Below are 11,800 nucleotides of genomic sequence, written 5' to 3'. Positions count from 1 at the left end.
ACCCCACAACTTTACTTCTTAATGACGGCGTGAAGGCATTTAACAGTCAATAGATTTCACCAAAATCATAAAACAATTAGAGCAAGCTAAAATCTCTGAAAAAAATTGAAAGGAAATCTGTCGCCAAAAGGTACAGCAAAACTCCAGGGTAAATAAAAATCGATCAAACCAACTGCCCGCAAAAAGAAACATTATTGAGCAGGAAGCAATGATTTTTACCTTCCCGTCAAATATGAAATGGTTGGTCCCTAAAATGGAAAAGGGCGGAGTTTCCTGGAATATGCTTTTACATGGAGCCATACATTCAAGGGACCTTTCTCTTTAGAAAATATTGGTGTTGACGAAGACAACCTATTTGAGGGAGACATGATCTTAACCCCGGAGCAAGACTTGTGGCCGAGATGGGCCAAGATGTCGACAGCCCGTCTGCGCGTGGCAGCATCAAGAACGGCCGCTGGCCAGGAGGAGTGATGACGTTTGTTAATGATGGAAGCTTGAGTAAGTTTCATTAAAACATTATCAGCATATGGGTGTATTACACTTTCTTTGAGGAGGAGGAGTGCTGACTTATGCATATCAAACATATTCCCCATGGATAGTGTCCTTCGTTTGTATTACCTTATATGGGCATTGGTGCCCATATTTAGAAACGCTAAACTTTTTTCGCTCCCTGATCTCCAGAAAACATGGTAAAAAATGCTGATTCCTGTCAATTTGAGACTCGCGGCGAGAGTTTGTCAAGAAAAAATTGATCGCTTGGTCAAATCTTTATCTCACTAATCTTGAAATGCCCTGAGACCCAGGCCTCCAAGAGATTGACCGAGCAGGTTTGAAGGTCACCCAAATATTGATATGTGTGACAGTGTGAAATGGACTTGACTTTATCTTGTGCGTGTGTGCGCTGTAAAGATTGTAAAGATTTTATTTTGGGTAGCCTTTGTTAAATTTCCTTTTACAGTAAGATAACCAGTTGAGTAGCAGCCCTAGTTCCGTATCACTCAGCATTTGTTTTTATCTTTTTGCCTCGAATATTGTAGATTTGACGATCCAAAACTACCTAAATGATACAAAACTATTAACCGTTCCTGACATATAAATCCAGCTTATTTCACCCAATGGTTTGTTCAGAAAGTATCCATATGAAGAAAACGTTGTCGTTTTGGGGGTCTGGTACCGAGGAAACTTAGTTTCTTTTCAGGGACCTTCTCAACTAACTGAAGATGGTCACAGTAACTGTTTTTCTCTTCTGGTTACAAGTCATAAATTTTACGAAGCCCCTGGGGTACGCTCACCTTAAAAATTACAAGAATCATGCAGAATTTCCAAATAAGGAATATATTACTTTCCTTATGTGGAAGTGACCGCGTTTGGCAAAAACGACAATTTTTGGCTCAATTTTCTTGATATGTTATTTCGAAGCGATTTTCATAATTGTTGCTAAAATGAGCGGCGTTTATTGCACAGTGAACTGACCCGCGTCACGAAAGTCAAACGAAAACAATAAATACTTTAAGAAAAAGGGCCTAATTTTTATACGACTGCTAAGAAGAAAGAATGTCTGTTAATTTGTATTTTTTTTTCTGACTGGATGCGCTTTTAATTTTTCGTGCTTCCCGGAGGACGTGGGAATAGTTCCGTATCACCCTGCGCGCATAGTGTGTTTTTGGTTTGACTGCAGATATAAAGCCGCGAAAAGGATTAATTAGATTATCCCGTTCTCAATTAATCACTTTAATCCCACTATTTTTAATTCTAAACGATTAATTTTTATCATGTGGGCCTTTTATTTCAGTCATTCGGCTGAATAAAGAACTTCATTTTAAAGACAACCTCATTGATATTGTTAGCGCTCGATAAAATATTATTCTATATTAAAATAATTACTATACCTGTGATTGATATATCAATATGCTAGGATAATTAAATAAAACGGTCAAGATTAACCTTACTTAAATCATTAGCTTACAATGGGATTGTTATTGCATAACTATGAACGACAACAACGCATTGGCCTGTTGGCGGTCGTAGCATTCACAAACGGCTTTTTGTTGAGCTCTCGTGCACGAAACTTATTAAAATAAATCACCTAATTCTAGGCTCACCTTATCCTCTACATTTTTTTTCAATTTGTCTATTTTGCCGTTTCAGTATTTGTGTGGGTTGTGGCTTTATTTTGGAAAAATTCTATCAGACCGTTTTGTTGGTTTGTTAACCTGCTGCATTGCGAAGTTAAAATCCTTTTTATTCATTAATTTTAAGCAAAAAGGAAGGGATGTGATATGTTATTCAGTAAATATTTTTTATTGATTCTCAAATGAAAAAAACTCGTACGAGACGACAGAATTTTTGAGTGGTACGGAACTATGCGCGCTGCTACTGGACTAATCCCACTATGTGCAAACAGAAAATACCATATAAATCAAAACAATTTGAAAAGGTGTAGTCTTTTCTGTGCATATTATATGCATTAGTAAATTTGTAGTCGTCTTCGAAAAAATCATGAGCATTGGGCCCTCCGCAAAAAAGATAGAGCAATTTTGATGAGAAGTGATACGGAACTGGTCATTGTACTGTAAAGATGGAATGCCCTTATTTGTAAAGTGTTTACACGTGTGTGCTTTCTGCATGCTCTGGGATGAATTTAGCTAGTTCTGTCCCGACGTCGTGCGGCGTGGTTTCGTTTTTGTTTCTTCTCCCCTTTCCCCCGAAAAGGTCGAGCCATTCAATCGAACCGGTGTTCTAAACCCGGCCGTTACTATAACATATCACATATGTAATGAAAACTTGTGTATGCTTATTTTTAAAGCTTTTCTCTTTGATTCTGATGTACAAACAGTGATGAAACCCGGCGATAAGGAAATTCGCTAAAGCCCATTATAAAGAACATTACTCAAAGCTATATTCTGTGATATTTTACCGTTATGAAGAACACAACCCCAGAGTTTTTTTGGTGTTCATACTTGACTTTACATACACTTCTTGTTCTAAAAACGTTATTACAACTTTTGCTGTTTAATAACGGGAAAGGGACTTTCATTTTTGCCAAACGTTGTATCATTAACGTGCATTGTACGTTCATCTACATCGCACGAAACATCGATTAAAGTACATTTTTCGCCTTTGAATGACGAAAGGCGCGAATGACTGTCGATCTTTGCGATTAAATGTTATTGGCGATGTAAATATCGCTAATGAAATTTGTGGTCACGCAAATGAGCGCTTTATGACGAAAATGAATGTATATTCGCGTTATTTATATAAATTGCCGCAAATGAATGTAGATTTCCTGGTAATGAACAGCAAAAGGTGTAAAGATCAATTTCAGGTATAAATGTCACTTCAAAAATCGAAAACAACACTAAAACTAATAATATTTTCTTTTCTTTTAATGTTTGTTTGAATCGAACAAATGATTGTCAAACCACATTCATGAATGTCACCTTGATGAACATGATTGTCTGAAAAGGCTTGTTGATTGTCGTTGTTTATGTTAATAGCACTAATGAATTTTCTATTTCGTATAACTGATTGTCCAAGCGTGCAATTGAAATTTCATTGCGCTTTAAAGAATATCCGTTCCCATTAAATTGAATGTCCAAGTGCGTTATTGTTTCTCCGTTGATGCTTATGAATGTTCACGAATATTTAACTGTTATTGAAAGTCGAGTCACGCTAAATGACGTTTCGTGCGATGTTAATGAACGTACAATATGTGTTATCGATGTAACTTTCGGCACAAATGAATGCCCCTGTCCCGTTAATGAACGGCAAAAGGTGTACTGAATACGGCGAATAGCAAATGGCGAGTTCTACGACCGAAAGTGCTTATGGGTACTACTCTTTCAACCAAGGTCATAATTGATCTCCAGTGATGCTAGAATTATACATTAATGACCGTAAATAGATAATCGTACGATTTAAACATATTTCCTCTGCATTTGATTAAAATATTGAGATTCCTGGTGCCTTTAGGTCGTAGAGCTGCTCTTTTCCACTTGCCATTCGCCATCTGCACTGACAACGTTCTATGAAATAAGTGTATACCAAACCGTAAAATCATTTTATTACAATTTGATTACAATTTTTCTCTGTGCCTGGTCCTTGTTCGTCTCTATCTAGCATACATTTGCTATCTGCTAACTATACCCCCGTATAACCCCCCACTTACTCTTATTGTATTATTTGCACATTTTACTATATTTTTGATCACCCCTTTTTTTTTTTCACGCGCTGGTCGTGACAGCCGCGCTATGAATGCCATTCGCGCCGGAATGAAAATGTGGACTGATACTTGCATCAGATTCAAGCAAAGGACAAATGAATACGCGTATGCGAGGTTCTGGAAGGGAGAGAAGTACGTAAGATATTCACTTCTGGATGGTAAAATAAATATAATATACACTTTCTGGCCGTATGAGGAGGACCAATGAATACGCGTATGCGAGATTCTGGAAGGGAGGGGGGGGGGGGGGGTACGTAAGACATTCACTTCTGGATGGTAAAATAAATATAATATACACTTTATGGCCGTATGAGGAGGACCAATGAATACGTGTATGCGAGATTCTGGAAGGGAGGGAAGTACGTAAGATATTCACTTCTGGATGGTAAAATAAATATAATATACACTTTATGACCGTATGAGGAGGACCAATGAATACGCGTATGTGAGATTTTGGAAGGTAGGGGGGTACGTAAGATATTCACTTCTGTGTGGTAAAATAAGTATAATATACACTTGCATCACCTTGTGAGCAGGACTAATGGATACTCGTATGCGCGCCTCATAGGGGCAAACTGGTCGTTTCAGTAAGTATTAGCAATGCACTTCTAAAGGGTGAATTGTCCTTTAACAGGTGCTCTTCCCATGTTGGTCACACGGGTCGCAAGCAAGACATCTCATTGGCTGGAGGATGCTGGCACGCGGGAATCGTCGCGCACGAGATTGGTGAGATTAATCTCTTGCAATGCACTGTGTTGAAGGTCACGCACTTGGTTTCTACCACGAGCAGTTACGCCCTGACCGTGACAGCTACGTCACGATCAACTGGGATAACATTGTATCAGGTGAGTAACGGCGAGAGAAAAGGAAAATGCTAAGTGAAATAAATAATCACTTACAGGTTGTAAAGGTCTGTTCTTCCTCGCTTTCAGAGGCTGAAAGGCTACTTTTAAGTCAGCTTTATAAACGCTTGCTAATGCCCTTGGCTAAAAAGTAGAAAGCGGCTCCTTTCTCCTTCTTTTCCTCCCGTCTTTTTCTTTGCATGAAAAATAAAAGTTAGAGCCTCTAGTTTCAAAGTTAAAGATCTGCCATGTTGGTCACTAGAAGTTAGCCTGATAGTTAGTTCCTCGGTGGGGACATAAGAACACACTTGAGAGAAAGCCAAAATATAACTTCAGTGACTTCTCAAGCAAAAGCTCAGGGTTCAACCCCTCGGCAGGCTATCTTGAAATAGGGTTAGAGTAGAGCAAGTGTTAGAGTGAACACTCCAAAAAGGGACACAGTAATGGGCGGGGCATCTTGAGGATATTGCTACCCAGTTATTAAGACCCCGTCTTCCCACACAATTATGTATCAACCTTTTTTTGTGACCGTGTTCCCGTAATGCCAGATTCTATTCACAGTGCTTACTATGAAGTGCTTACTAGGAAGTATATCTGAAGTCGAGGTTAAATGAGCCCATATTAGAAATCAGTAAGAAAAGCGCTTTCTTTTCTTGTCATAGGCTCGAGGTATAACCAGCTTCCCTAAGACACTGTTTTGGTTTTAGATATGAAGTTCAACTTTAACAAGTATTCTCGCTCAACCATCGATTCCCTGGAAACTCCCTATGATACAACAGCATCATGCACTACGACAGCCACCGGCGGCCTTTAGCAGAAACGGCGGAGCTACGATCACGCCCAAGCAGTCCGGGGTGAGAAGAGATTAGTCAGGGGCATGTCCGAAGAAAAATGCGTGGTTAGGACAATAGTATTTCCCTGAAATCGGAATGGTTGGTAATCTGGGTAATGTCTATATTTGAAAAAGTCAAAAGTCAATCACAATACTGTTAGAATAGTAAATTCAATCTTTTCAGTTGCTACTGACGGAGTTCCTCATTTGCAAATTAGCAGGGTGTGGTCCGATACCCTTTCCTATTCCCCCACCCCCTCTCCCACTCTCGACACGCACACGAATAGAATAACCACAAACATAATTGCGAATCATGGCGGACTAAACTAAGCGAGAGAATATCTAAGAAATGGCTGGTTAAAAGCAATAATCTTTACGCAGGTCAAACTTGGCAACCGCCGCTACCTGAGCAAGGTGGACATTCAGCAGATGAACCTGATGTACAAGTGCAGCGGAGGAGGGGAAGGGCCTAACCCCCCCACCCCCTCCGTCAGGAGCACCACCCCCACCCCCACCGCCACCACGTTAGTATTACGTCATTGCAATTCATTCTTTGCCCGCTAGTTTTCTTGCTGTTTTATGTGGAGCAAAGTAAACGAGCCGAAAGTTCTGCGCTGGAGGGTATCGATAGGTGGGAGGTTTGTATCCGTTTTCTGAATCGCATTTTTTTGTTGTTGTTGTTGTTTTTAAAAACAGCATGCAAAGACACAAAGCCTCTATGCATCGTGCACGTGGTGTTTGGAAAATGCAAAAACGACGACTTCATCAGACGAAATTGCCGAAAGAGCTGCAAACTGTGCTAGGTAAGCCCCAGGGGCGTGTCTAGAGAACATCACACAGGGTAGGGCCCAAAGCAAAAGCATCATTAGCTCCTGTTAAAGGTCACTAGCATATATAGTCCGTCTACAGAGCCGTAGCAGGCCACGTAAGATTTGGCGGGTGGCACAATACAGAAACATTAAGAAAATATTTTTGGGGGCACAGCCACGCCCTTGCTGGTCATTTTCTTATGTATGTTTTTTTTAATAATTGTGGGGGGGGGGGGGGGGGGGGGCACATACCCCCAGTGCACTACCCCCTGCTACGGCCTAGAAACTTTTTTCTCCAAATACACAATTTCAAAAAAAAAGTTTCAACCGAAGTCGAATTGATTTAGCGGTTATCAATTTCAATCGCTTATTTCGGCACATGAGTAGGGTTGGGCCAGGACACGCTTCGGACCTCCCCCCCTCCCCCTCCCCCACCCTTCTTCTGGACGCCCTCGTAAATACAAAGGTTTGTGCTTTTGGGGGGTGGGGTACAAGGGACACGAAACGTAAGTTGCCGTCGTTGATTGTGTTCACTACCCCTAAATGCCTTAAACCCCTCTATACCTCTAATCTCCTTCTTCAATTCATCCCCCACCCCCCTAACCCCTCCCTCATCTCACCCCCCCCCCCCCCCCCCCCAACTTCAACTTCAACTTTATTGTACATAAATACATTATTTTTCTTTTATGTGCTCACCCGCTAATAGAACAGGCTAATCTAGGTGGGTTCAGCTTAAATAATAGTTAAAATAAAAGTTACAATAATTTCAGAAATAACAAGCACAGGACGAGCAAGACGAACAGGTACACAGAACATAAAAAAAGAGAGAAAAATGGGAGGAGTTTCGTTTTCCTGTAGAGAGCAATTTCTGTTGGAGGAATATATCAAACCAACAACACCGTCCCTACCTAGCATAGGCGGCAACTTTTGCGGTATGACCTCCTGACGTTTGCGTCGTGGTTGCACTTTCCAAGCATCAAGTTAATGAAGCAGAATATATCCGTGTCGTTGCATGCTAAAAATCACAAAAAAAAAAAACAAAAAAGAAGCCTCTCAGTAAACCGATTTGCTGCATATATCATATGTGTTTATCAGATATGGTCCTTGTGAAAGAGAAATATTTTGTCCTTGTTTTTGGTCAGATTGTGAAATTTCATCAAGATCCTTACAAAAGGAAATTTAGTTGTTAGGGGAAAAAGCATTATTTATCGGCCTATCGCTTATTTAAAAACAAGGGAGTGTATTTTTGCAAATTCTATCGGGCTTCGCCAATTTTTAAGCTCCACCATTTATACAATTTGATATAGAAACAATATATTCACCTATTTCTATGTATCTCGCAGTGGTTCATAAGTAACAGATAAATGGCTGAATCCTGTTTGCTACTGAGCCCTGGTATCTTGGATCCTTTTAGATAGACTGGCTGTTGGCTGACGGGAATTTTCACTCAAGTTTATATATATATATAGGTAGCGGCGGTTGCCTAGTTGGACCTGCAAAACAAATAGAAATTGAAGATATAGGTATTTATTGAGGGGGGCACAATAAAAAAACATTGAGAAAATATCGGGTGCACAGCCACGCCCTACAGGTCATTCCCTTAGAAGTTTTGAAAATATTAGTGCCGCAGTCCCCTACTACCAAGGTGTGGATGGGAAGGGGGGGGGGGGGGGGGGGGATCTGCATGTCGCTAGTCAGTTGAAATTTCCATAATTTGACGGTAGTCGGTAAGAATTACCGGTCTTTGTCGGTAGTCGGTGAATCTAAGCTAGTATTCGCTTTTGCACTAGATTTCACGTATAAACAAGATTAAACAATATTTAGGGTTTATTAGTAATCAATAACTTATTGATGATAAATTAATTATGGGTTAATAATTGACTTAAAACCTGATGCAACAGGAAATAAATAGTGCAGATTCTGAAATGGCCGAATTTAAGTAGAATGACGATGGAAGTAAATAGTAAAAATACCGGAAATAATAAAATGTCGGTAGTCGGCAAATATTTTTCGTCGCTAGTCACTAGTTATTTTCATGTTTTGTTTTGTGTTTGTTTTTAAGGAATTTATCGCTAGTCGGTTAACCCCATCAAGACCCCTGGGTATTGACAATTAGAACTCATTGAATGAGACGACACCTTATTGACAATCATTTCTCCCAAAGAAATGTTTCGTCCTTTGCAATTCTACGTAAAGATTGCTTGAATTTCAATCCTTTTTTTCTAGCGGTTACATCACAACCGCTAAAACCGTAAACAGTAAGAACAAAAATGGATTGCTTGTTTTGATCTCCCGCTGCAACGTCCCTACCCTGGTTCCAGAGCCTCGAACGTCTCTCTAGTTAGTGGGCAGCAAGGATGAGACCTCGCTGGCCACTAAATAGAGAAACGTTTGAAGCTCTGGAACCAGGGTACAACGTCCCTGGTAGATAACCTTTTTCTTCCTTACCCCGGACTGCTTGGGCGTGATCGTAGCTCTGCCGTTTCTGCTAAAGGCCGCCGGTGGCTGTCGTAGTGCATGATGCTGTTGTATCATAGGGAGTTCCCAGGGAGTCGATGGTTGAGCGAGAATACCTGTTAAAGTTGAACTTCATATCTAAAATCAAAGCAGTGTCTTAGGGAAGCTGGTTATACTTCGAGCCTATGACAAAAAAAGAAAGCGCTTTTCTTACTGATTTCTAATATAGGTTTATTTAACCTCGACTTCAGATACACTTCCTAGTAAGCACTGTGAACAGAAGAGGGTAAGTTATCAATGTTAATGGACACGAAAATATCAAATAATTATAACATGATATTCATCACCACCTCACAGACTCAAACACCACCCCGCCACTGAATTGCCATTTACTGTTCTATTAGGGCTACGACACAATGGCAGGGTCGTAGCAGGGGTGCACTGGGGGCACGTGCCCCCCCCAAAAAAATATTAAATATAAAATTATAAGGAAATGACCAGTAGGGGCGTGGCTGTGCCCCCAATATTTTCTTAATGTTTCTGTATTGTGCCCCCCCCCCCCCCCCCCCAATCTTACGTGTCCTGCTACGGCTCTGAATGGTAAAAACGGTTGTATGAACGAGTCGATAAATGCACGCCAATCGCCAAGTAAAATGACAAATGGACAATGGACTGTTTGAAACATTGGATTTCTAAATTCATCATCATACTATTTCCGATACAAAACTTCAAAGGTAGTAGACCCGCATTACAACAAGCGCAGCTTCAAGGTGTTTCAACATCTACTTGCATTTGCCACTGTTCGCTTTTGTTTGTGCTGGCGGGCACACAATATCTATTCACCTTTGTAATTGCTTTTCAATAACATTAGTTCACATGAAATGAAACACTTTACAGCAGCCAATAAATAACTTGATGCGGTTTGTTTGTTCAAGTTATATCACACGGACTTCAACCTTATCTTATTTTAGAGTCTTTAAAACGAAATGGAGTAAATTAACATGCAAAAAAGGATACAAAAAAGAACATAACAAAAGCCTTAAAAGCTTTAAAAAAATTAAATTCGTTTGCCCTTTCTCCACAAATATACAATAATTTAAACTCATAGGAAGACAATTTACTGGGTTATTTAAATAGAATGAAAATAACTGTCGGGCATTTAGTCCACCCAAGACCTATCCCGACTGTTGGGCATATAGCCAATGGGTATTTTATATTTTATTTTTTACTTTATTGGTTATTGCTTCAATCACAACTGCAGAGAAACGAAACAAGCGTTCGTTGACGATCAATGATCAAAAGCCATATAACTGAAAACATTGTGAACTAAAGTATATTTTATTTTGTTTTTGTTTATTAAAAGGCACATTCGGCGGAGAATGCTTTCTTATTTACCCTGCAATTGTAATTATAGCAATAACCAATAAAGCACATAAGTACGCGGATAGTATATATTTTTATAGTATATCACAAATTTCACCACATTTGTAATTGCTATCTTATTCCTAATTACCGTGGTCGCTGAAGACTTTTTAACTATCTTTTTCTTTTCCGTGAACTTTTAATAAATATTTTAGAAAAAAAACAGTTGAGTTAAACCCCTCGAATTTGTTATGAATATGGCAGATGCAGAAATCATACGATATGGACGATGCTGGATTTATCAATTATTGTCCATAACTAACGGTGCCTGGATAAAAATAACTTTTTTTATGTCATTCATAACCTTATTACATTTGCGGGTTAAACCTTATTACATTTGCGGGCGCTACAACACTATAAAATCGTAATTCTAGTTTACGAAAATATCACGGCAAATTGTCTTCCAGTGAAATTCAAAAAAGTATTTTATATTTGTCGAGAAAAAGCGAATCTGAATTCAGCTTTGTTGGCCCAATTCAAATGAAAAGAAAAATGATTCATTTCAGTAAACATCCCATATATACCGAGACCGAAACTCAATTGTCGCTTTAATAACGATTTTATAGTGTATACAAGCAAGAAAAAGCATTTCCGACAGCAAAGCTCAATTTAGAATCGTTTGCCCTTTCTGGACAAATAAAGGATACTTTATAGAACTCACTTGGTTTACAGCAACACTCAACACATTGAGTGCTGTGCCTATGGATATTTGCAAGCAAATGTGGATTCATGATGATTTTTTCTTGTTTTGCTTTGCCTGGATGAGAAAATAATTTTCCAATGAATCACCACAGCTCTCCTAATGCTGTCTTTTCTGAAACCAAATTGATTCCAAAATTGTTTACACTGCTATTCTGGGTCTTGATGACCTGGGATTGATTTGTTTGGCTTCGGGGTGAAAGGAATTATAAAAATAACATCTAATCTTGGGGAGAGGAGTGTTGACTTGTCCTCCCCTCGTGAATTTTCCCCTGGATCTCCCAGAATGCTTTGCAATACGTAAAGACATCTTCGTGGTTGTAGAAGCCTTCAAGGAGTGGACATTGTGTTTTGAGGCCATGGAAATTGACCTGGAGGATCAGAATAAAGGTATTTATCTGTGTCTTGAGTTGTGTTTCTTGAGTGTATTTTGAGCGTTTTGTTGAGAGGTGTGACTCTGCTTTTCTTTCCTTGTTCGATTTAAAACTTGTCAAAGAAACCTGAGCTCTTATTTGGC

At 39.5% G+C, this 11,800-nt stretch overlaps 1 protein-coding gene across 1 annotated transcript; it reads left to right on the top strand.

Annotated features, from left to right (window-relative positions):
* Positions 1–4,252: 4,252 nt before the first annotated feature.
* Positions 4,253–5,904, top strand: LOC5500956 (astacin-like metalloprotease toxin 2). The gene is made up of 3 exons (XM_048727845.1): positions 4,253–4,354; positions 4,857–5,067; positions 5,772–5,904. Exons 1-3 carry the CDS (start codon positions 4,272–4,274, stop codon positions 5,775–5,777), a joined length of 300 nt encoding a protein of 99 aa, XP_048583802.1. The 5' UTR covers positions 4,253–4,271; the 3' UTR covers positions 5,778–5,904.
* Positions 5,905–11,800: the final 5,896 nt, after the last annotated feature.

The sequence above is a fragment of the Nematostella vectensis genome, chromosome 5, assembly GCF_932526225.1.
Source record: "Nematostella vectensis chromosome 5, jaNemVect1.1, whole genome shotgun sequence".
Taxonomy (NCBI): domain Eukaryota; kingdom Metazoa; phylum Cnidaria; class Anthozoa; order Actiniaria; family Edwardsiidae; genus Nematostella; species Nematostella vectensis.
Note: the sequence above shows the minus strand (reverse complement) of the source record. Positions and strands in the feature narration are given on the sequence as shown.

Excerpts from the sequence above, each read along its gene's own strand:
- LOC5500956 (XM_048727845.1), top strand. The coding sequence starts at position 4,272 with ATGAAAATGTGGACTGATACTTGCATCAGATTCAAGCAAAGGACAAAT. Across the intron at positions 4,355-4,856 it reads AGGTTCTGGAAGGGAGAGAA|GTGCTCTTCCCATGTTGGTC; the intron begins GTACGTAAGATA and ends GTCCTTTAACAG.